Source organism: Talpa europaea, assembly GCF_964194135.1.
Source record: "Talpa europaea genome assembly, chromosome: 2".
Lineage (NCBI taxonomy): Eukaryota > Metazoa > Chordata > Mammalia > Eulipotyphla > Talpidae > Talpa > Talpa europaea.
This window is the reverse complement of record NC_140068.1, coordinates 24,214,827-24,239,864: the sequence shown is the minus strand read 5'-3', so window position 1 is coordinate 24,239,864 and position 25,038 is coordinate 24,214,827. Positions and strand designations below refer to the sequence as shown.

The 25,038-nt window shown below is 33.6% G+C and overlaps 1 protein-coding gene across 7 annotated transcripts in view; it reads left to right on the top strand.

Annotated features, from left to right (window-relative positions):
- The window catches only part of EYA4 (EYA transcriptional coactivator and phosphatase 4), a gene marked incomplete at both ends in the record, with an annotated part of 218,390 nt that overhangs the window by 148,248 nt on the left and 45,104 nt on the right, over positions 1-25,038 (top strand). For 3 of the 7 annotated variants that reach the window (XM_084259551.1, XM_084259552.1, XM_084259550.1), the window contains 4 exons: positions 10,284-10,408; positions 11,750-11,818; positions 19,760-19,852; positions 24,328-24,394. In XM_084259551.1, coding sequence (XP_084115677.1) covers positions 10,284-10,408; positions 11,750-11,818; positions 19,760-19,852; positions 24,328-24,394 — 354 coding nt within the window. The remainder of the gene's footprint in view (positions 1-10,283; positions 10,409-11,749; positions 11,819-19,759; positions 19,853-24,327; positions 24,395-25,038) is intronic. The other 4 variants (XM_084259553.1, XM_084259554.1, XM_084259556.1 and 1 more) reach the window with 2 other exon arrangements.

Genomic DNA, 25,038 nt, shown 5'->3' with positions numbered 1-25,038 from the left:
AACTTTTATCAGATTTTCTTAAAAAAATCATTTTGTTCATTTAACTGTAGACCAATGAACTTCTTATGAATTGTAGATTCTGAAATTACCTTCTGGGATAATTAAGTGTAAATAATTCAGCATAGGGGCCTCTCTGGTGGCGCAGCAGGTTGAGCATAGCTCTGTGAAGCTGTCCGCAGCCTCTACAGGGCCAGTTCAATTCCCGGATGGCCAGGGAGATTACCACATGGTGCAGCAGGCCTCTCCTGTCTTACCCGCTGCTCCCCTCAGCAGTGTGTTTCAGTCAGTCTCCCTGTTCTGCTCCCCGCTCTATTTCTGGTGAATCTTCTCACCCACCCGTGCCTCTGGCCTGTACCCTAGTTCTTGTATAAATAAATAAATCTTTAAAAAAAATAATTCAGTGTAAGTTCTCTAAGACAGAAGGCACCCCAGAATAACCTCATAGTCGGTTGTGACAGCAAAACCAGAAAAGATGAGCAAAGGCATGCATTTTACTTAGTACCTGTGGATTTCAACAAGCATGTTTCAAAGGCTTTTGATTTATTTATAAGGAAAAGAGAAAAATACAGAGCGAATGATCATATTACTACTATTTTTTCTAAAACTGTTCCCAAGATGTTGATATAAATCTGAAGATACACACTACTAGGGCCTTCTTCAAAACGTGTCTTTGATATTAGTCTATTCGGCATGTTTATTGTGATTTGGTATTGAAGTAGGTTAAGAAAGTTGATGGGTGTCATGGCAATAGGCAAGAGTACACTGAACAGCAGCATCAGAATCTAACAAGACAGGTTGAAGCAGTGAATTCAGTCCAAGAAGATGGTTTTTAGGAGGAATGCACAAAAAGCTGTTCAGTTGGGTTCCAAATGCCAACTGTGTGTGTAGTGGCTGGAGGAAATGGGTCTAAAGCATCATATGGGACAAACATTTAGAGATCTGCTTGCTGGGTTTGAGCATGAGTTCATACTGTAAAGTGTCTGAGAGCAGAGCTTCTGTATTTTTCAGGCTACAAGGACAGGTCCAGAGTGAAGGATATAGTTTCCTGGGCATATTTTGTAGTTTAAGAATACAGGCCCCACAATTTATGAGAAAACATGGAATTTCAGGCTTTCTCAGAAGAAAACAGCAAGAAGATAAAGGGGTTTAACATGGCCTAAGTGCACTAAAGGAATTGGAGCTGCCCAACCTGGAAGAGAAAGGCCCTGGGTCAAAACAGTACTCTTTGATGTTTTAAGAGTGGCTTTGTGAAAGAAGGTTCAGACTTGACCCATGTCGATAGTTTACATTTCTTCGAGGACCAAAGTTCCATGGAAACTGTTTGTAGAAAACCATGTATAGAAAAATAGTAATAGTAATCTGAAAATGAAATAGGCTTCCTTTTAAGAAAAGTATTGTAAAATATCAAGCTTATCAATACATGGAACAAATTTTTGGTTGCCAGAGGTAAGAGTTAGGGGTGGGGAAAATAGGTGAAATGGGTCAAAAGAAACAAATTTCCAATTATAAAACAAATAAGTCATGTGTATTTAATGTACAGCATGGTGACTATAGTTGATAATACTATATTGTATATTTGAAAGTTGCTAGAAGAATAGTAAGTTCTCATCACAAGAAAAAATTGCAACTGTGTTATATATATATGTATGTTAACTAATTGTGGTGACATTTTGGGAAACATACAAATAACAAATTATTGTGTTGTATACCTGAAACTAATATATTACTTACCAATTATATATACCACAATAAAAAAATTATTTTCTTGGTGCAGTCAAATAGACATATCAGGCAGTGCTGTAGTGATAGTGAAAATTTATTAAGACATGCTAAATGCCAAAATATGTGCAATTTGAGTGTGTGATCTTACTTAATTCATTAGTAGCCCTCCAGTGAATATTATTTCCACATTTTTAAGTCCTAGGTGATGACTGATAAATGGAAGAAACCAAGTTTAAAAGCTAAATTTGAATCCCTTCAAATGTAAAGTCCATCATTTTCTTAGGGAACCAACTTTCCTTTGTATATTATGTCAATGCTTTGCTCTTTTAAGTTCATCATTTAGTATTGAAAGACATTCACTCACCCAGTAATATGTTTGATCCTTTTGGTAGAGTTTTTCTTAGAAAAAAAGGTTGATCTCTTTCTTGTTATAATCAATGGCGTTACCACAGTTTGATTATGAGTGTCTCTGCTTGTTAGAGGAGAATAATTTCCTGCTTCATTAACCATGGTTTAATACAGACCTAATAGAAATTTGAGTATTGTACCTTTCAAATGCCTGAAAAAAATGATGGGATAATTTTTCTTTCAAATTAAAGAAGAACATCTGGAAACCTAAACTTAGAGAAATGTTTTTGTTTTTAAAAAACATTTTCTCGCATTTCTTAGGTGGGAAAACCATGTTTAACTAAATAATTGGATAGAATCATAGTGAAGAAAAAGCCAAAGCTGTAGTCGAGTCTATAAACCCTGGAAAGGGAGGACTATAATAAAAGTGTCCAGAGAACAGTGTGTTCGTGGCTTTATTTGCTCTTGCTCCAGGGCCTGAGGTTACCCTGGCAGATGGGTCACTTGCGCTGCAAGCACTCATGCTGGCCTCAGGGACAGGCATGAGGTCACTGGCAAATTACAAAAACAGCTCCTAATATGCATGGCCCACTTCCCTGATCCTTGCTGTTGGGGGATTTCTCCTCTGAAATTTCCTTTTCTCTGCATGGAACCCAATTTTGATTAGTGAATTGCGCTACTGAGAGCCTCCTCTCAAGACTGCCTGTCTACCTGATACAGTGTCATAAGTACTGTTGCAGAGGGGATCCACACCTCCCAGCTGTGCAGCTGGAGGAGAAGCTGGCTCCACTCTGCAACCATTGCAAAGGCTTCTTGGATCCTCATCTAAAATGTGCTGTTTTAAGAAGGCCTGCCATTGTTACTCACTGTGCTTTTTTAAGAGATTGGAAACTGGTTCTAAGTTGTGTCATGCCCATGACTTTTATCTGCTCTAAGTTGACCACGTTGTTTCATTATTATTTTTTCTCCCACAGTTGCCTTTTGTACTCATGTAAGGAATTTTCCTCCCCCTTTTGCATGTACATGTGAACACACACACACATGCACACACACACTCTCTCTCTCTCTCACTCACTCATTTGGAAGGTCTGCACAATTTACAATATTAAAACTGCCACACACATTCCAGCAAAGAACTATCCTGGTTTTCCTCCACCTCCCTTGCTCTCCCATTAGCCTGCAAGCTTTTTGAGGGTACTTTCTGTATCCTAATACCATCCCTAGAAAACAGCAGATGCTCAAGCAGTGTTTGTTGAACTAAACTACATTTGACTTCAAGTAACTGAAATTACTTCATCAACATTTTTTCATTCATTCATTCATTCATTCATTCAGTATCCTGCACAATTCTAAGTATAGAGGAAGAAAAACAATGAATAAAATGAAGCCTACTCTCTAAGTAGAAGTTGAATTTGTTCTTATTTTTGAGGTAAGAATGAAGGTTTATATTACATAGAAAAGGAAGAGGTGAGGAAAAAAAATTTCTGATCTTGCTCTTAAACTCCTTCTGATGGTCAAAATGAAAATTGACTTATGAGATAAACTCTGAAAATGTGGGACATAAAGCCACAAACACATAATGCCCATGCTTTGCAAAGAGTGGGTATCTGAAAGTTTACAACTTGCATTTCTGGGTCATGAAGAACTGATGGAAACTCACTTTGTAAATAAACAGACTATGACTAATTGCAGGAATTGTGCAGGAGAAATCATGGTTTCTGAGAGTAGATTTTAAAGTGTACAGATTTAATGCTTGCTTTTTTTCTTGAGTTTGAAAAGCATGTTATCAGTCCATTGGAAATTAAATTCTTTCTGTTTACAGATGAATTCAGGATAACCAGGATACTAAGTTGCACATGACACAATTCGTCTTTCTTTTCTTTTTTAAATGGGTTTTGGTGTTTATGGATAAGTTCATTTTTATATTGTCCAGACAGAGACTAGTATTCACGTGGTCTTATGACATAGGGCCACTAAAAAGAAGTTGAAATAGACATCATTGGAGGAAAAAAGGATCACCCTTAAATATGGTAGCTTTAAATATGGTACAGATGTGGCCACACAGATGCTTGTTTTGAGTTTAGTATAATTTTTGAAACCATTCAAAATGTTTTATAGCAGAAATATGTATTTCTGGTTGCGGTTTCATAGTATGAAAGAATTAGTCACATTTAAGATAGGAAACATGCAATGTCTGATAGAAAGAATCCAGGTTCCAGAGTCAGGTAGATAATAGTTCAAATTCTGGTGCTTCTTTCTCCCTTCATCATCTTGAACATATTTTTTTATTAATAAATTAATTTATTTTTTATTTTTTTAATTAATAAATTTTATTTTTATATTCCCCATACAATTGCAGTCCCCCCATTCTGACCTCAATCCCTCCCCTCCCGCCCCCCCACCCCCCAAAAAGTGTCTCTGCTTCATAGATTTTTGTTGATTTTGATTTTCACTTTCTTATAGTTATTCATTTTCCTGGTCCCTTATTTAAGTATTCTAGATTCCTGCTATGAGTGAGACCATCCGGTATTTTTCTTTTTCTTTTTGGCTTATTTCACTGAGCATGATCCCTTCCAGCGCCATCCATGTTGCTGCAAATTGCATGTGTTTATCTTTTTTGAATGCTGAGTAATATTCCATGGTATATATGTACCACATCTTCTTGATCCAGTCATCTATTTTTGGGCATTTGGGCTGTTTCCAAAGCTTAGCTATTGTAAATAGTGCTGCTATAAATATAGGGGTGCAGGTGTTCTTTGGAATTGATGTTTCTGTGTTCTTTGGGTAAATACCTAGGAGTGGAATTGCTGGATCCTGTGGAAGCTCTATGTTTAGTAGGTCCAGAAATCTCCACACAGCTCTCCATAGTGGTTGGACCAGTTTGCACTCCCACCAACAGTGCAGAAGAGTTCCTTTTTCTCCACAACCTCACCAACATTTGTTGTTGATAGTTTTTTTAATATGTGCCATTCTCACTGGTGTAAGATGGTATCTCATGGTAGTTTTGATTTGCATTTCCCTGATTGCAAGTGATGTTGAACATTTTTTCATATGCCTGTTGGCCATTCGCATTTCCTCTTCAGAGAAGTTTCTTTTTAGCTCCTCTGTCCATTTTTTGACTGGATTATTTTCTTTGTTGTTGTTGAGTCTCATCAGCTCTTTGCAGATTTTTGTGATCAGTCCTTTATCATTAGTGTTGTGTGCAAAAATGTTCTCCCAGTTGGTGGGGTTTCTCTTTGTTTTTGTTATTGTCTCTTTTGCTGTGCAGAAGCTCTTTAATTTGATGTAGTCCCAGCTGTTGATCTTTGCCTTCACTATCACTGCTTTGGGTGATGTGTCTGTAAAGATGTCTTTGATATGCAAATCACATAGTGTTTCGCCTATATTTCCTTCTATGTATTTTATGGTTTCAGGTCTTATGTCTAGTTCTTTAATCCATTTTGAGTTGATTTTTGTATATGGTGTGAGGTAGTGGTCAAGCTTCATTCTTTTGCATGTAGCGACCCAGTTTTCCCAGCACCATTTATTGAACAAACTTTCTTTGCTCCAATGCATAGTCTTTGCTCCTTTGTCAAATATTAGTTGACCATAAATCTGTGGGTTTATTTCTGGATTTTCTATTCGATTCCATTGGTCTGTATGTCTGTTCTTGTTCCAATACCATGCAGTTTTGATGATTATGGCTTTGTAGTAGAGTTTGAAGTCTGGGAGTGTGATGCCTCCATTTCCTTCTTTTTTTTTTCAGGAGAGCTTTGGCTATTCGGGGTTTTTTGTGATTCCATATGAATTTCATCAATAATTGTTCTATTTCTTTGAAGAATGACATTGAAATTTTGATTGGAATAGCATCGAATCTGTATATTGCTTTTGGTAGGATGGCCATTTTAATAATGTCAACACTAACTCTAAATGTAAATGGACTAAACTCTCCAATAAAAAGACATAGAGTTGCAGGCTGGATTAAGAAACAAAACCCAACCTTTTGCTGTCTCCAGGAAACACATTTAGCTGCAAAAGATAAAAATAGACTCAAAGTTAAAGGATGGAAAACAATTCTACAAGCAAATGGACCAAAAAGAAGGCAGGAACAGCTATACTCATATCAGATAAAACAGATTTCAAACTTAAAAAGATAAAAAGAGACCCCAGTGTTCATTACATTATGATCAAGGGGACAATACTTCAAGAAGAAATAACACTCATTAACATATATTCACCAAATGAAGGAGCAACAAAATATATCAGACAACTATTGGCATCTCTGAAAACAGACATCAGAGAAAACACATACGTAGTGGGAGACTTCAACACACCACTATCAACAATGGATAGATCAACAAGACAAAAAATAAGTAAAGACACTAAAGCTCTAAATAAGGATCTAGAGTGCTTGGGCTTAACAGACATATATAGAACACTAAACCCAAAAAAATCTGAGTATACATTTTTCTCAAGCGCACACGGATCATTCTCTAGCATCGATCATATACTGGGGCACAAGACAAACATCAACAGATACACCAAGATTGAAATCATACCAACCATCTTTTCTGACCATGAAGGCATCAAACTAGAAATAAACCATAAAAAGAAGGCAAGGTACTCTCCTACCTCGTGGAGATTGAAACCCACACTACTGGAAGTCCACTGGACTAACAAGGAGATAAAAGAAGAAATTAAAAAATTCTTTGAATTGAACATGTTAAGTATCCTCTTTGGACCTCAGTTTGTTCATCTATAAAATGTGGAGAATTATCTGCATATCACTGGGCTAGTGTGAAATTAAAAATAGCTAATATACATGAAGTACCACACATTCATTAGCTTGCTTTCTGGTGATATTCCTCAGGGAACTTATAGTCAATTCCATTTTTTTCTACCAGTTGCTGTTTCTCTGCTTTAGTTTGGGTCAATTATATTCTTCCAGCTTCAGATTTATTAATTCTTTCTTTTTCAGTGTCTCACATTTGCTGTTAAGTCCTTCCAAAGAGTACTTTTTATTAAATATATTTTAATGTCCGTTCTGTAATTTTCATTTGATTCTTTTGTAGTTTCCATTTCTTTTCTATACACACTATAAAGATATGTTTGTATGTATTATATATGTACATGTTCTGTACATGTATTTTATATGCTTTATATATGTATTTTGTGTGTATATATCACATATGTAGTTACATATCTACTGTATTCATATCTGTATGCCTTGTGTGCATGTGTTTCTTTCCCTGTGAATTATTTCATGTATTCACAGTAGTTTTTAAATCCTTTCTGCTAATTCTAGAAGCAGCATCATATTTAGGTCTGCTTCTATTACTTTTTTTCTCTTCACTAAGGCTCATATTTTTGTGCTTCTTGTTATGACTCAAGAAGTATGAAACCTCTGTAGGAATTAAAGCATTTGGGCCTCCCTGGTGGCACAGGTGGTTGAGCGAAGCGCTGTGAGGCTGTCTGCAACCTCTGCAGTGCCGGTTCAATCCCCGCCAGCCATGGAGCAACCCACATGGTGCAGTAGACCTCTCCTGCCTCGCCCACTGCTCCCCTCAGCAGTGTATTTCAGTGAGTCTGCCTGTTCTACTCCCTGCTTTATCTCTGGTGAATCTTCTCACCCTCCTGCGTATCTGACCTGTACCCCAGTTCTTGTATAAATAAATAAAGCTTTAAAAAAAAAAAGGAATTAAAGCACTTCCTTTTGTTCTGTTTATTCTTTTTTTTGTGCTTATTTCCAGAGTCCAATTATTTTCCTCTGCCTGGAAAGCAAGGTGAGGGTCTGAATGTCCAGAATCCTCTTAGGGTTGTGCTGAGCTTGATGAAGACTATGAATAGCCTAATCCCCAACCTCCTAAATAGCCTCTGCTTGATTTCAATATTTGAAAATGGAGAGATATTCAAGGGCATTTAAGACAGTTTTGGTTCATGTTTCAATTTAGTATAGACTAGGCCTTTGTTCCTCTAACTGGTATATTCACTTAGTTCTAGTAATTTTTTTATGGATTTTCACTTTTCTTCACCTAAACAATTATATTGTCTATGAACTATTATTTTTTTCCTTTCTAAATGTTTCCTATTTATTTATTTAATTTTATTTATTAATGGTCAAGATTGCCAGTAAAATGTGCTGAGCTGGAGAAAATAAATATCCTTGCCTTGGGTCAGATCTTGAGGAGAAATAAATTAATATTTTATCATTTAATATGATGTAAATAGTAGATTTTTCAAAAATGGTCTTTATCAGATGGAGAAAATATTATTTTCTATATTTGCTGAGAATTATATCATGAATGAATGATGAATATTATCAAATACTTTTCCATACCCATTGAAAGCATATTCTGTCAATAAATATATTGAATTATAATGATTGATTTTCAAGTATTAACTCAATCTTGAATTCCTGGGATAAAGCACACTTGGTTACCATACATTATCCTTCGTATTGTTGGATTGTATTTAATTTTGTTAATTTTTTTCCATTTATGTTCATGAGAAATAACAGATCTGTAATTTTCTTTTCTTGAAATTATCTTTGGTAAGTTTTGAATTAGGGTAATTTTGTCTGATATAATGGAGTCCCTTGTATGTTTTTCTGAAAGAACTTAAAAAAGATTATTTTCTTTACTAGAATTTTAGCATTTTACTTGCTAGCATTCACTAATGAAATCATACAGCCATGGAATCTTTCTAAGTGTTTCATTACGAATTCTGTTTCTTTAATTGAACTGAATGGGACTAGCTAGATTTTTTTTTTTAGAAAATCACTGTTTTTATAAGATGCTTTTTTCAATAAACTTGCTGATTTAGTCTAAGTTATTGAGTTATTTGGCATAATATTGTTCAAACATTCCTCAGTATCTTTTTAAATACCATTAGTGTCTCTAGTGATCATCCAACTATTAGTCTTGGCTGTTTTATCCAATGTGACAATCTGTCTATATTCAGTAGAGTATTTGGTCCACTGATACTTAGTGTAATCATTTATATAGTTGGAATTGAATGTGACATCTTGCTATGTGATTTTTCTCACATCTGTTATTTCTTTGTTTTCTTGGTGTCACTTGAGTTACTCAAATTTTAAAAATGTTTTATTTTAATTACTATTGAGTTTTATTGTTTTTATTTTTAATAATATTTATTGATAGGTATTAATTTATGTATCCTAAACTTGCTTCTTATCTAAGTTTAGGATCATAAAATAATATTTCATGTTAAACAAGGAACGTTCAATGAGTATAATTTAGTTACAGCTATCCTTTGTGCTGTTGTTATGCATTTTAGTTCTATGCTGTATTATACAGCAATACAGTGTTGGTATTGTTCATTGGTCTGGTTTTTGTGAATCAAGAGAAAAAAGATAATCCTAATTTATCTTTTCTATATTTTTATTTCTGTGTTCATTCCTTTTATATGTCTGAGCTTTCATCTGGTATTCTTTCTTTCAGCTGAAGATCTTTCTTAAGTATTTTTTGTAGTTTGGTTGTGGTGATGACCTAAATTGAGAGAGAAATTATCTAAATTTTTCTTTTCCTTCTGCGTTTTTCATCTTTCAGGGAAGGATCTTTGGTCACTGTACCCTCTTTGGACCCTCTTTTTGAAAAACGGTCAACCTTTCAATTGTCTCAGTTTCATTTAGGGTCTTAATTCCAACACATTCCTTGAAACAGGCATAAGTCAAAGTCTTCTATTCTTGAATGTATATTAAAGGTGTAATAACTTCAACCCTCAGTCTAAGGCTCATGTTTCAACCTTCTGGATCAAGAAGTTCAGCTAGAAACTTCTGCTTTGCCTTTGAGTTAACCCTGTTTCTGGCTACTGATTACTTTCTCACTGGTTATGGTGGATGTCTAATTTTGGGCAATTAAATATTTTCAACATTTATATCTGTTAATAAAAAGCACGATCAAATAAGAGGCAGAGTAGCTATATCAATTTAAACTGCCATGACAACAGAATCTGCTTTTTTTTTCTGTATATTACTTCATAGAACAGTTGTGGGATTACAAATAAGCAAACTATGACTCTTAACTACTATGGAAGCGTTATCTATTAATTTTTGATAGACTGGCATGTTCACCTGGTTAACAAAAAAGTCTTAGCTACTGGATACAGTTCTTATTGTTAGATCACATACATGCTCATTAGAATAATATATGTAGTTTGTTGAGAAATCATTGCAGAAATTTCAATTCTTGTTTTGCTCCTTTCTGCTCTCACAGGTCTATGGAAATGCAGGACCTAGCAAGTCCTCATCCTCTTGTTGGAGGTGGTGAAACTCCTGGTAGCGCCAAACTGGAGAAAGCTAATCTCAGCAGCACATCAGTCACAACAAATGGGACAGGAGGTAAGTGTACCCATCACCTGAAGATGCCCAGAATCAAATTTCAATGTTTGTTTTACTATCACTTAGGGATCTGCTAAGAAATGAATATCTCATAAATAAATAAATATTAGTAACATAATCAGTTATACCCAAGGAATATATAGTTCATAATGGCTTATTTATTGGTCAGTTGATTTCCTCAAAACTTTTGCTCCTCCTCTATAGCTGGAAATATTCAGGAAGAACAGATAGCCCTGAGCAAGTTTTTGAAGGCCTTCAGTAAGGGTAACTTTTTGTATTTGTCCTTGTGTATATTTAAAAAAAAATGTAGACAAAGTGATGAAAGGCTTTGGACTCTTAACTTTAAAAATTAGACGACTTTTTTGTTTTATTTTGAATTGACAGAGAAAGGCTATCTCCAAATTTTCTTAAAAGTGATGTTGGAAACAGAAAAATATCCATATCTGCTGTATTTTCTTTTCAAAGAGAATAATACCTGACATGTAGTTAAAGGAGGAACTTAATTTTTTTCCAGATACTTTTTCATTTGATTAGCCCATTATTATGCCACAGTTATGGCAACATTAAAAATTATAATTTTCAATATTTTTCACTCTTGTTTTTACAAAATGGTTCAATCTGTCAGAAAATGTGAGCTGACTTTTGCATCAGATTATATGTATAGGCACATATATATGCATATATATATATAAACTGCATTTTAAATCATTCCCAATTATTGTGAAATTTTATAGTTCTAGTTTTGTCAATAAATTAAATATTATATGAAACCTTTTAATTTACACATCATATTGCTAGATATAAGCATTTGCCACATCATATTTTCTTTGAAATTTTCAATAAATATGTGTAACATTGATACACCTCTTCCCATTTATTTTAGAATAGGTATGCAATCTAAAATTTTCCTTATAAAATTGTGTGCATTGCAACTTGCCTGTATTTAATGTCTTAAAACCTTTGTAGATTAACATTTTCCTTGTTTATAATGTTTATTTGTCTCTAAACATGCATCTATAATTTCAGCTAATTAATTACAGGACTGTAAATATATAAGATTGTTTAGTGATGACTCCCAGAGTAACATTTATATTAAACCTGAAATTTGATACAAACAGTAACATTAAAAAAACACGTAGACCCTGATATCAGACTTGGAAGTTCACTAATCATCATGAATATATATTTAACTGAACTGAAACAGATCAGATAGACTAAGATGTAAAAGTCCTACAGTGCAGTTACAATTTTGACCAGGAGGTCAGTGCAAGCATGGAAGACTACTCATGTGAGCTGAGCAGACATTCAGACAATGAACCCTTATACTGTTCGTGTTCTCAGGGGACAACATGACTGTTTTAAACACTGCAGACTGGTTGCTGAGTTGCAATACCCCCTCTTCCGCAACAAGTATGAGATGCTGGTACACTGCATGCGTTTGAGAGTGTGGATTTGCCCTTCTGGTTTGCTTTCTGTTGCTATTTCTATGTGTGCATCCCTTTTCTGAGTTCAGTACTTAGAAAGTAAAAGGACAAATGAGTGTTCCCTTTGAGTTGCTTACTAGTAACAATTGGCTATATTTTTCTTATCAAATAGTATTCTAATCTTACATTCCTTAGACCAATAGTGTTCTTTTCTTAGATTTCTCATAACTTTGCACAAGTGGGTGCATCTCTTGGTTTTCTAACTACGTATCAGTTTATTAAGTGGTTAAATCAGCACAACAGTCATGCCAATCAGCTGATGAAGCAGATTATGCTCAGTACAAACTCTGTCATCTCTGTTACATCTAGGCTTTCATAATTTAAATTCTTAATATGCAAAAAGATATTTGCTTGGATCTTGCTGTATCTCATATTAAGTTAGAACACATGACCAGGAAATGAACACTCCATTATATCTGTTATTTATATTTTTACAGTTTTAACTTCAGTATCAATTCCATATTTTATACTTCTTGCCAAAGTTTAATTCTTCTTAATTCTGACTTGGAGTCTTATTCTTTTAAGCACCAAGTAATGCATATTTTAACTTTGTGGCAGTTCTGTTTCCATCTCATCTACTCAGTTCTGCTATTATAGCTTGAAGGCAGTAACAGAAATACACATATAAATGACTGTGCTTACATTCTAATAAAATTGAATCCTGACTTTAAATTTAATATTATTTTCACATGTCACAAATATTATGATTTTGTTCATACTTTAACAAACATTCAAACATTTTTAAACAGTCAAGATGTGAACAAATTTCGTAGCGCTCTGACTGCTCTGTTCTAAAGTAGTGCTAATGTAACACAGGTGACTTTACAATAGTGACTATACACAATGACTATTTAATAGCTGACTTTTAATCTCAGCCTGACACATTTTCCCAAGTGCTAGCATCACCTCAGTGTTCATGTTGAGAGCTGTGCACGCATGCAGGAAGGGCAAGGACTTGTTGGCCAGGAGGCCATGTGTCTGCATCTTAGCACTGCAGTTAGTAGCTCTGTCACCCTGGACCCATCTGAGCTTCCATTCCTTTCTATAAGGGAGGATAATAGCACTTCCCTGGAAGAACTTTTGTCTTAAATTAGATAATGTGTGCAAATTGCTTGACAATAAGTACCAGTATAGTTCCCTTTCTTTAATTAGTATTTCGGCAAAATTAAGCAACAATTTCTTAGAGAAAATGAAAACATGCGTTATGATAAATATCACATGTTAGGTATGCTAATAAATTCTTCTGCATTTTGAACATGTAAACTGAACAAGGAAGACAAACTTTAGTAACAAAATATTAGGTGTACTTTGATTATGAATGATGTGGGCTGGTGCATTGATATGAAATTCATTAAAATGTGAATTTTAATCACATTTTTATTTGGGTGTTTATAATATAGACTACACATCTGCAGTATAATTTCTTTCATTGAGAGTAAACTTTTTATTTAAATCCTGGGTTTTATTATTGGATCATATTGTAAAATTATTTAATAAAAAGCAGAAACAAAAACTAGTAACTTATTCAAGACCACTCCATTAACTTTGGAATTTTCAAAATACTAATTTTAATGATATAGTTTTTTAGCTTGATATCATCACCTTAATTCCTACCATGCTATGTTGGTGCCATTTAAATATATTGCATTCTTCCTTAGATAAATATTTTTATTTTATATTTTTTATTGACATAACATTGATTTACAATACTGTATATTATTTGAGATATAGGATCATACCTCTCCAGATGTATGTTGCCATACCACCCTACTTCCAACATACCTATGTTCTTCCACCATAGCTGATTGAATCCCTTCCCACCTTTGCCTTAAATCTAGTCATGTAATTGTATGTGCAGATTTGTGCTGGAACATGGATTTTTCCTTTCAAATTTTTTCACATGTTTAAATGTAGAAATATTAATAAAAAATTTAAAAATATAAGCATACTTTAGAATATTGGTCAATGGTCAACAATATTTTTCTGTAAAGGAACAGATAGTAAACATTTCAGGCTTTGCAAGCCACATGTTCTATGTTGTAACTATTCAACTCTGCCTTTGCTGCACAAAAGTAGCCATAGACAATGCATAAACAAATGAACTTGGCTATATTCAAATAAAGTTTGACCTATGAACACTGAAATTTGAATTTCATAAAATTTTTACATGCCACAAAATATTTTTCTTCTTTTGATGTTTTCACCTTTTTAAAATGTAAAAGCCATTCATAGCTTACAAGCTCTATAGAAACAGGCCATAAACCAAGTTTGGCATGTAGGATGACGTATCCAAGTATATAAAAAAAAGCATGCCAATCATATGAAGAGTTACTTCCACAGATAAGTAAGTTTCTAATTTGCTGACTAATGTTAAGATTTGTGATTAGCTATATTTTATATTCAGAAATATATCAGTTGGGATATAGTATAAAGAATTAATTTTCATATTCTCAATTAAAATGTATCAAGTTCCTATTACAAGCCAAACTTTGTGCTAGAAAATGGAAACCCAGTGACCTGTAGATCACCACACTGGCCATCAAGGGGCCAAAGCCTAGTAGAAGGAAATGGACAAGAAAATGAGTACATAATGTATTCAAGGTGGATGCAGAACAGAGGGAGGGAATATTTGATTCTACATGGAGATTAAGAAAATGCGTCAAAGAAAATGTTTGGGGGACCAAGATCAGACATCCTGATCAGTTAGTTAATGGTGTGTTCTATATTTAAAATCTGTATACCATAGAGAAGAATCTTCCAGAATTTTTAGTAAATAGATTGACTCGCATGTGATGGACTTGTTTCTGAGTGTTGTGTATTTCTGCAGTAGAACCACCTACTAGTGCAGCTCTACTCTTCAGATTTTCTTTTTGGAATGGAAGCTGTAAGTTGCTTTATCAAGTTATTTTACACAATTAAATGTTTTATCAACATTTATGAGTATAAGACACTTATTTTTTCCAGTGACTGTATTGATTTAGACAAACGTAAATCACCTACCAATTATTAAAACCAATAGGTAATACTTCTTATTCCTTTGCAGTGTTATAAATGGTATCATTCCTGAACTAACTTCTCCTAAATTCTTTGTTGAACCTAAGCTGTCAGAAGTCACTATGTGTGGTTTTGTGTTTCAGAAAGAAGTGTATTTGGAATTAGATTTGTTTGTATAGTCTTTTAAGTTGACACTTGTTTAAACACAAAATTTCTGACTATTTAAACTATTTAAATCATCTTCTCTTTAAGCATTAAGTCTGATATTGTAACAAATGCACATGATTGAGTTATGATAATTAGGACTTTCACCACATGTACATTAATGTTGTGCTTGAGTTCTAAGTTAACCTCAGTTGACAAGATTAAATTGCTTAGAAAATACGTATATAAAGATAAAGATGAAGGTTGCTATGTGAAGAGAAGAAATCCCTGATTTAATGGATATAGTTAATACCTGATAGTATCATGAACTGTCTTGATTTAATCTGCATATATTATTTTTAAAGGTAAAAATAAATTCTAATCACATTAATATAACCAATATAATAAAATTGCTTTATAAAAACTTTTACATTATGGGAAACATCAAAACTATAAATGGATAACTAGTGAGCAGGACAGCAAAAATAATTCTTTGACTATGAAAAATGTACTGGTTACTAGGGAATGGAGAATGGGAAAGAGCAAAAGGATGGGTGATCGGGCACTGGGCCTAAAACTTTGGTGGAGGGTGAATGAAACACGTGCATATGAAGATGTGAAGTTGTACCCCAAAATTATATTGTTATGTAAATGATGGGCAAATCGATAAAATTGGGAAGGGAGATATATTATATAGTAAATGAAAAAAATATACTGTTGGGCAAGGAGCCTGACAATACAATTTTTTTTGAAGTAATGATTGTATTATAGTGTGATATAGATATTTTTTTTTAATTCCACTTTTAGGGAAATGAAAGCTGAGTCTCTCATTTTGTGCATATAAAAGAAAAAACCACACCACCATTTAACCTAAGATATTAAAAAATTATTGCTTTTAAAATCAAAACACTTATTTTCTAAGTTTTAATTTTGTTGAAAAACTGGCCTTTATCCTATAGAAGTTTATTCCTTCCATTTTATAGTATGTAATAATTTTGGATCATATTCTGAAATAACTAAAAGCTCTGTTTATTCTCTATATTAATTCAAGAAAAATTAAATGTAGGAAAAAATATATTTGAACATAATAATGAATTTATACTGATAATTATATGGAAAGGAGTTTTTACAAGTTCTAGAAAATAGTAAAATGCATAAAACTAGATTTTTTTTCCCATTGGTGAATATATTTCCAATAGCATTTCCTTATTTAAATGCATTTACTTAATTTAAAAAAAATTCCTGTCACTTAAGGTTAGATAGATAGATAGATAGATAGATAGATTGATAGATAGATAATTTAAATTGCAGAAACAAAAGCAAGGCAAAAGAAAATAATGTCCATTTCACTTCTCTTGAGTTTTCTGTCCCTGAAAAAAATTATTGCTCATTGTTATTTTCTTTCTTTATACAATCAAACCAAAATAATATTACATCCTACTTGGAGCTCAAAAGATGTTTATTGATGTTCACCTAAATTGAAAATAACTTATTTTTCTGTAGCAGCATAATTAATTTTCCCCCTCTTCCCTATTCTCTACTTGCATATGAAAACTAAATTTATGTTAATGTACGCTGTTTATCCAAATGTCAGCATCTGTCTGTTGAATTATCACTTTGAAATTCATGCATCTTAGTACACTGAATTCGACTTGATATTTATGTTTTTCTTCATATTCTTGCTGAAATGCTTTTTTTTTCCAGTAAAATGAATCTTCTTTTGTCTTTTGACTACATGCAGATCTATACAATTTTATGAGAAGATGTTTCCTGTATAGTCTTGTAGCCACAAACTGTCTCTCCCGTTTCTTCCTGAAACTTTCAAATTGAGGAGATCACAATCTATACCAATACTAACTACAGTTTTAATATAAAGTCTTAAAATTGGGATCCAAAGTAGCAAAACTAATCTTAGAGCCTGACTTCTAGGTCAGTTTTGTTAAACAGAACTCACATTCTATTTATTTCACCCCAGTTCACAAGTGAAATATATATCACCAGAAAGATTAGTAAATGCATTTTACAATGATAGCTTGTAGAGTAGACATGAATAAAGAAGATTTGCCTATTACTAGCATTTGGAAGTTCTGAGAATCTGACTATATCTCAGGTTTGCCGGTCTGGGGTGACACTTTTTGTCATAAATGTCAGAAGTCAAGTGTAGACATTGCATCATAGAGAGCAGCCTTTGCCCTCTTTCAGACCATGCTCTGGCTCATCTCTAGACAGCTGAGATTCTTGATGAGCTGGTGCTGCTGGTGTGGCAGTATGGCCTAGAATTTGGATTCTAAAAATTTGCCACCTGGTCACAGATCTCAGCTCTTACTAGGATATGTGACTGCAGGCAAGTTATTGAACTTCTTTGGCTCTTATTTCCTCATTTGAAAAATGAAGATAATATTTTCTACTTTATATGATTGATTATCTTTAAGCATAAAATGAGCTTATATTTCTAAAACTCAGCAACGGCACCTGGAATGTATTAAGTACTTCTTCAGTGTGTGTTTTTATTACTGTATCTGCTTCCCAACTTGCTGCTTCTTATTGTTTTCTAAAATATTTCATGAGGAAAAAATAGGAAACATTCTGCAGTAACCTATTCACATATTTTGAAGGTTCCAGAATTAAATTACTATTCTGTCTAGAAGTTAGTTTTTATTTTTAATAAAGTATTTTTAATTATTCTTAAAAAAAAAAAAGTACCTGGGAAGGTTAAGACATTAGTTCCCTGACACCTCAGAGCAGATGAGATCGAATCCCAACTTTTCTTTTTATAAGATTTATTTGTGCATACAAGAAGTGGGGTACAGGCCAGAGGCATGGGGTCAGGGTGAGAGAACTCACCAGAGACAGAGTGGAGAACTGAACAGGCAGACTAACTTAAATACACTGGTGAGGGGAGCAGCGGGTGAGACAGGAGAGGTCTACCGTGCCATGTGGGTAGCTCCCTGGCTGGGGTTCGAATTTGTGCTGCAGTGGCTGAGAATAGCTTCATAGTGCTGAGAGTTAACCACTTGCACCACCAGGGAGGCCCCCTATTTTAATTATTCTGACTAAAGATAACTTCATTCTTACTCTCTGAGCTGCTGTGAAGCATCCTGTTGTGAACATCAGCTATTTCCATTCTTGAAGGCTGTGGAGGAGATCAGAATATTAGAGTTAAAACTCTTAGTTCAGCTCTTAGCTCTGTCATCTACAATTGAACTTCAACAAGCTCCCCAGCCCACCTGAACTTCCGTTTCCTCACCTATAAAAAGGATATAATGGTTTGTACTAATTGGGGTTGTTTGAAGGTTTAGCTAAATGTATATAGTATAGTGCATCATAAATACAGTGAGTGGTCAGCTAGGACCATAATACTACTGAAAAGTGGCTGCTGATTCATTATTGGTCAATGCCCAAAGAATTAGATACTACTCTTTAGATTATTTAGAAATTATTATCTCTTTTAGAAATTACTTTAAGCTTAAATTTCCTTTTTATAGACTAAGTAATTCAAGTTTTTTTGCTTCCTCTTTCCAATCTTTACAGTCCTCCTCTGAATATTCAAGACATTATTAAATCACTGATACTAAATGAACCCCAGAGCTCACTAAGGAGGGTCCAGTCAATTCTGTTCATGTGGAAAGAGCATAATCATTACCGCATGTTTCTCCACCAATTAATTGCTTTTCTAATAGAGTAATGTTGCTGACTTCTTTGGTTGATGACCACAGTATTCGTTTTTGCCATATTTGTTCATGAATGACTAGTTTTCAGCTTTCTTCTCTATATTTTTCTGCTTGCTTCTAAGTTATTTCACTGCATTGTTTCATTTATGTCCAGGAAAAGTAAGAGGTGTTAAGTAGAAAATGATTGCTTATCCCCTTGCTGCTATGATATATGTAGCAGAACTTTGCCCACAAAAAGAAAATATGGTGTGACAAAATGGGTAGAGGCATTTTCACTGACACCCCCCCACTGCATGTAATAATGACAGTAATTTGTCCCAGACTACATCATTGCCAAGTGAGGATTTCCCCCCAAAATATGGCCCTTCACCATAGAAATAACATATTAAAGCGCTTTTAAAGCATATACTTACTTCCATAGAAATGTTCTTTTACTCTATGCTTAGCTCTATGATGCTTTAAAAATTGATATGCTATTAAAATACAAACCCAACACCTTATGGTTCTTACTTATTTTTCAAGCAGATAATTTATGTAGTGCCTCATTATTCACACATCACCTAAATAAGCCCATGATTTCTGTCTTTGCACATGCCTCTGCTGTATGGAGGATAAGCTAGGACTCTGTCTTATACAGTCATTTTTTTAAAATGTCTTCTGGGAAGAACAAATATAAGCTGGTAAATGTCTTTGTTATGATTTAGATTAAATGTGTTAAAGACTGATGATTTCTTTTTCCTGTCCCTTTAACTATACTATCAGAGTGTTCTTAGGTGAGCTAAAAATGCAAATATGTGTTTTGCTGTTTCTTGCAAGAAGGTTGACTGTCTCTAAAAGCCAGGTTCAAGAGAACTAGCTTAGCCAGAGGATTTTTAGATTAAATCCTCTATGAATGCATGTCCACTTAGAAGATAAAGTAACAAAACTCTCCCCATCAACTTCTCAATTTTTCTACTGCATGCCCAGCCCACAGTAGCTAGAAAAAACACTAGTAGAACAGTTGGCATCTTTGATATAATTTAGAAATAAAACTCACATGTACTTATTCTTCTACATAGTGTCTCTCCTTGCAGTCAAAACAGAGCCTTTGAACAGCAGTGAAACCACAACCACGACTGGAGATGGAGCGCTTGACACATTTACTGGGTCAGGTAAAGCCGTAAGCTCGTGTGTTGTCGCATACACATTGGGGGCCACAAATCCCACTCGTGGACCAGCACCCTAAATTCCGAAGCTGTTAGCCTTTGGATTTTTAAAATAAATCTAGCAATAAATTCATCTTTATTGAGAACCAATTATAAAGCTATGGATTTCTTGAAATGATAGTTGAAATCATTTTGCTGGGTTTTCTTTTGACAGCAAAGGAATCCCCCAGCTTTCTTATTAGAAAAAAGCAGCACTGGCTTCCTTTGTAATTATTTTATACAGTCTTTAATAATTAGGTTGTAATCATTGACTTTGTTCCTTTAACTTGCTCATTTAAATGCCATAAAAAACTGCCTTCTCTCCAACATTGGAGATGTAAAACTATCCATTTGATTCCTTCTAAATAACCTTGTTTCCTCTCTGGGTTAAAAAAAATCCTCCTGTGTAAGCAGCTGAGTGACAAGTATGAAAGGTTAATGGGCTGCAGGAGAGCACATACTGGTTGCATTAGGGCCAGCCTGTGAGAGTACTTTCGCTCAGATGCTTCAAAGCCAACAATACCATGTCTTTAAACATCAATCCTTTTTAAATATAAATACCTGATAACTCCCAGGTGGGCACAAAGGACATGCATTAAGCTGACTTAAATATTTTTGTTGTTGTTGTTACAGTATTTTGTTTGGTTTGTTTTCTGTTGAAAGGATTTCTGTTTTAAACCTGAGGTGGGATTTGGATAGCAGCAAAATGAACATTAAGCCTAGAAAAGTATTTGTGATAATTAAATCTTGGTACTGTGATTCTACCTAATACGTGTTACATTTATTCATGTTCTTATGCACAGGATTTAATTGGATTTTCTGCATGTAAGAGTTGTTGTATCTTAGGTATTATGACTTTATAGCATACATATATTTGAGTTTTATAGACACAGATGATCCCATTTCATTAGTTCACACAGACTAGAAGCAGTTGCATGTAGCCACATAAACATTAATCCTCCTAAGAGAAAGAAATAATAATTCATACAATTTGTATAGAGATGCACACATTCTAATCAACATCCTTTACTAGCAATTTGCTTGCCTCCCAGAAGATAAATAGGTACCACTTTAGCTCACTTATCATATAACTTCTTACTCACTTGCCAGATATCTCTTGTAAACTTTCTGCAAAGTAAATGCATATGAACACAGTCTTTAAGGAAAGGAATGAAACTGAGTAATTGCTGACATATATAGTGTACAAGTTAATTGAAAGCTGAATGACAGAAGTATACAATGTTAGCTCCAGAAAGAATTTCAGAGGTCACTGATCCATTTTGTAAGTAAGAATACTGAGGCAGAGAAATTAAAGGTGGTTAAGGTCATACAGTTCAGATCGCCCAGCTGGCATAAATGAGCACTCAGTGTCCTGATCAGCTCAGGGTTCATTCTCTTTATACCACTGGAAAGTACAAGAAAGGAAAAAGGAATAACAGTGTATGTTATCTGAAATCCATGCGTTGTATCTTTACAAATAATTTCCCAGTTTTCTTTTAAGAATCCTGAAAGCTTGCACTCACTGGTAAAGTAGCCACTAGTCATATGTGACTGTTTAAGTCTAATTTAATTTGGTAAAAGTAAAAAATCTGTATCTAGTCACCCTAGTCACATTTCAAGTATTTGATAGCTTTGCTTGACTTCTTTAGTGGTCACTGTATTGAACAACTCAGATTTAAAGCATTTATGAGAGTGTGGCCCAAGTTCTTTGTTACAGTAATGATCTGGATCTGGGATATGCCATAGCAGCATGGTGAAAAATTTGACAAGTTTTTTTTGTTACTATGGGGGAACGTTCTTCTGCACTATAAGCTATCTAGCAGTATCCCTTCCCCAAGATGTCAGTGGCATCTCCCAAAGTAACAACCAAAAATGTCTCCAGATTTTAAAATGTTTCCTGATAGGCAAAATACAAACCCAGCTTTACCATACCCCCACATCCTACCCCATTGAGAACCACTGGTCTACAGTAACTGATCTAAAATAATAATAGTAAACCCTTAAAACTGCTTAACTCCACCCTCAGAGAATCAGATGACATTCATTGAAATTTGTTTTAATTACTTTTTAGGACATTTTGAAGAAAGCAGTTTTGTTTACTTTTGTGTGCAGAAATGATGGAGTACAGTGAGTTGAGTGTTTGGGTAGTGTCTCATGATTACTTAATGACAATGAGGAATAAAATGACAGTCTCCCAAATTGTATGTAATATTCCAAATGTCATAGTAGAAATTAGTGGACTCTACACAGGAACCCCCTTTGCTTTGATCAGCATAATAACTCACTTTTGCCCAGTCTTCTTCTTTTCAGTGAGCCACAGATTTATGAGTTATAACAAAATGTATAAATTTGAGTTAAGAAGCATAAACTCTCCATGTTTTATCCCTCTTAAGAATATCTAGTTTTGTGAGCCAAAGGTTTTATATTATTTTGTATAAAATGAACATATAAACATTGTTATAAAAATTTAAAGATGAGTCTTTATGTGTTGTGGGTACATTCTTCTAATGATGTCCAGTTCACTCAGTGATATCTAAGTTCATTTAATAGATGCCTCCTATTATATTCAGAATTATCTTTATGTACATGGGTTTCTTTCTGAAATATTTTTGATTTCTTGTTTATTTAATGAAAACTGCTATAGTGAAGGTTTCTTTTCATTATTTGGTGTCTTTTTGGAAAAGCCTTGTTTTTCTACACTTGAGAATAAATTAATTAGTATAGTCCACGTTTTGAGTATGCCAAAGTAAAGTTTTATAAATTAGAGACAAAAAAGCTATGGAATTAAACCTTACTTAAGTATCTTTATGCTAAAACAGAGTATTCACTACTGTGAATTAATGAATCAGACTGAATTTCCTGTGGAATAACACTGTTGCTATTATATATAATAAGCATTTAGAACTCATGGTACAGTAAAAAAAAAAGCCTATTCTTATGAGCTGACTTGAAAATTTTAGACATTTTTTTATTTTTAATAAACAAGTAGAAAGTTAATGGTTTATTGATCAATTTATTTAATATTTGTATACTAAATTCACTTAAATTTTGGTTACTGAAAACATTTAGAAGAAAACACCGCTACTCATGTTCAATGACTTTCAAAATTGATTTATAATATTCTTAAAACTAGATTTTCTGCATTATTGCTCTGAAAACGCTAATAGACATTCCATACTCAGAGCTTAGAGACCAAATAACATTTTAAATACATTAAATTCTGTATGTTTACTAAGTAATAGATCACAAGGGCACTTAATTGCATTTGGATATAGAACTATATCATGTTTCATAAAATAGTTAGCAACCTAAACCTATTTGTCACTTTTGCAATTCTAAAAGTTTAGCCCCAGAATTATTATGAACAACTTAGAAAGGACATAGTACTTTGAAGTATAACTATGATTGATTAGACTAAACTAATTCCAGTGCTGCATTGTATACTACTTTAATCTTTTTGAAAAGTGAATGAACAGCAGATGGCCTAATAAAGACACTCTGTGTGTTTGCCCAGTATGGATTGGCTCTGAAGGGACTACCTCAACACTTTAGAGTCCATATATTTGCAATACATCTGTCTTAGTCAAGGCAGAGGGTTACAGGAAAGAGAAACTTCCAAACTTTTGGATATATTCCAGTTTGGGTCTACATGTTTGAATGAAATATTAATAAGACCTGACTTTCACCTTTAAGTTCTTCTCAAACAAGTACTATCTCTGATAGTTCAAAATATTTGTAAATAATATGACTGCTTCACTTTACAATGTTGTATTATCATTGTTGTAGTAGCACCCAGATTTTCTATGTGTATTCCAATTATTACTAGAATATTTTTGGACTCTAAAATTTAACTACTCATCTGATTAGTAGGAAGAAAGGAAGTAGAAAAATGGTAGCATTTTAAAATTTGAAAATGAAGAACTTCACATTTTTATTAGTTTAGAAGTTCACATTTAGTTTAGAACTTAGTTTAGAACTTCACATTTTTCTTAGTTTTTATCATATTCCTGTTATAAATATGGAGGAAGAGCAAGAGATGGGTATCATATTTGGAATTTAAAACTTAAAGCATGTAAATTTAAAAAATATACTTCTATAGCATGAAAGCTTAATTACTTAGAATCAAAGATATTTAATCATGGCCTGTTAATACAGAAGATCCTGCTACTGATTTGAGTATTTGAAAGAATGATGGAGGGGAATGATTTGTGAGGAGAATATTAATTTCATGCTCTTAGAACAAACTCAAAGCAGTTTAATTAAAAGAAAATGTTTCAGCATCTGCTTCTCTTAGAAAAATGAATTAATGTTCTTTAAAAAAAACTGAATAAATCTTTAGAAACATATCTTTAACATGATTATTTCTTCAAGTTAGTTTTGTATACCCTAGTGAAATATATTTATGAAGCAACATTTTGTGCACTGTTTTTTATGTCTTACAGTAATAACAAGTAGTGGCTACAGCCCCAGATCAGCACATCAATATTCCCCACAACTATATCCTTCCAAGTAAGTGGTCAGTAGATTCTTTAAGATTTGTTAGAATAATTTTCCAGGATTGTATTTGTTAATTTTTATTCATACACTGTAACAACTATAAATTGGGATACATTTATGCATATAAATGAATTATAGATAAATAGCTGATTGATAGATATTTGCATAAATTAGTTGGATAAATAGCCTATGCAATTTAGAAATAGAGACCCACTCACTTTTGTCTGGACAATTCCCTTAATTCTGTAGATTTACATACCCTGAGGAAATCATCAAGCACAAAATAGAATATACTGATTTTTAAATGGAAATGGAAAAATGTTTACTAGTTTAAAGAACATAGGAAAAGATTAAATTATCCAAACATCAACACTTTATAATTTATTCCATCATTGAAATATTTTATTGGATTTCAAATTCATTAGCTTTTTTGGGAGAATATGCTGTATTGATTTTATAACTATTCAACTTATCGAAGAAATTTCAAGTTTAGCTACAATGGGTATATATCAGAATTTGATTGCAATCAGCCAGATGTGTTAAGATTTGGATTCCTGATTCATATAAATGTTATGTTCTGTAGCAACTGGACTATCTGTATTTAAGTTTAGCCTGGAACTTGGATATTTATTTGGAAACATTATGTAAAATACTGC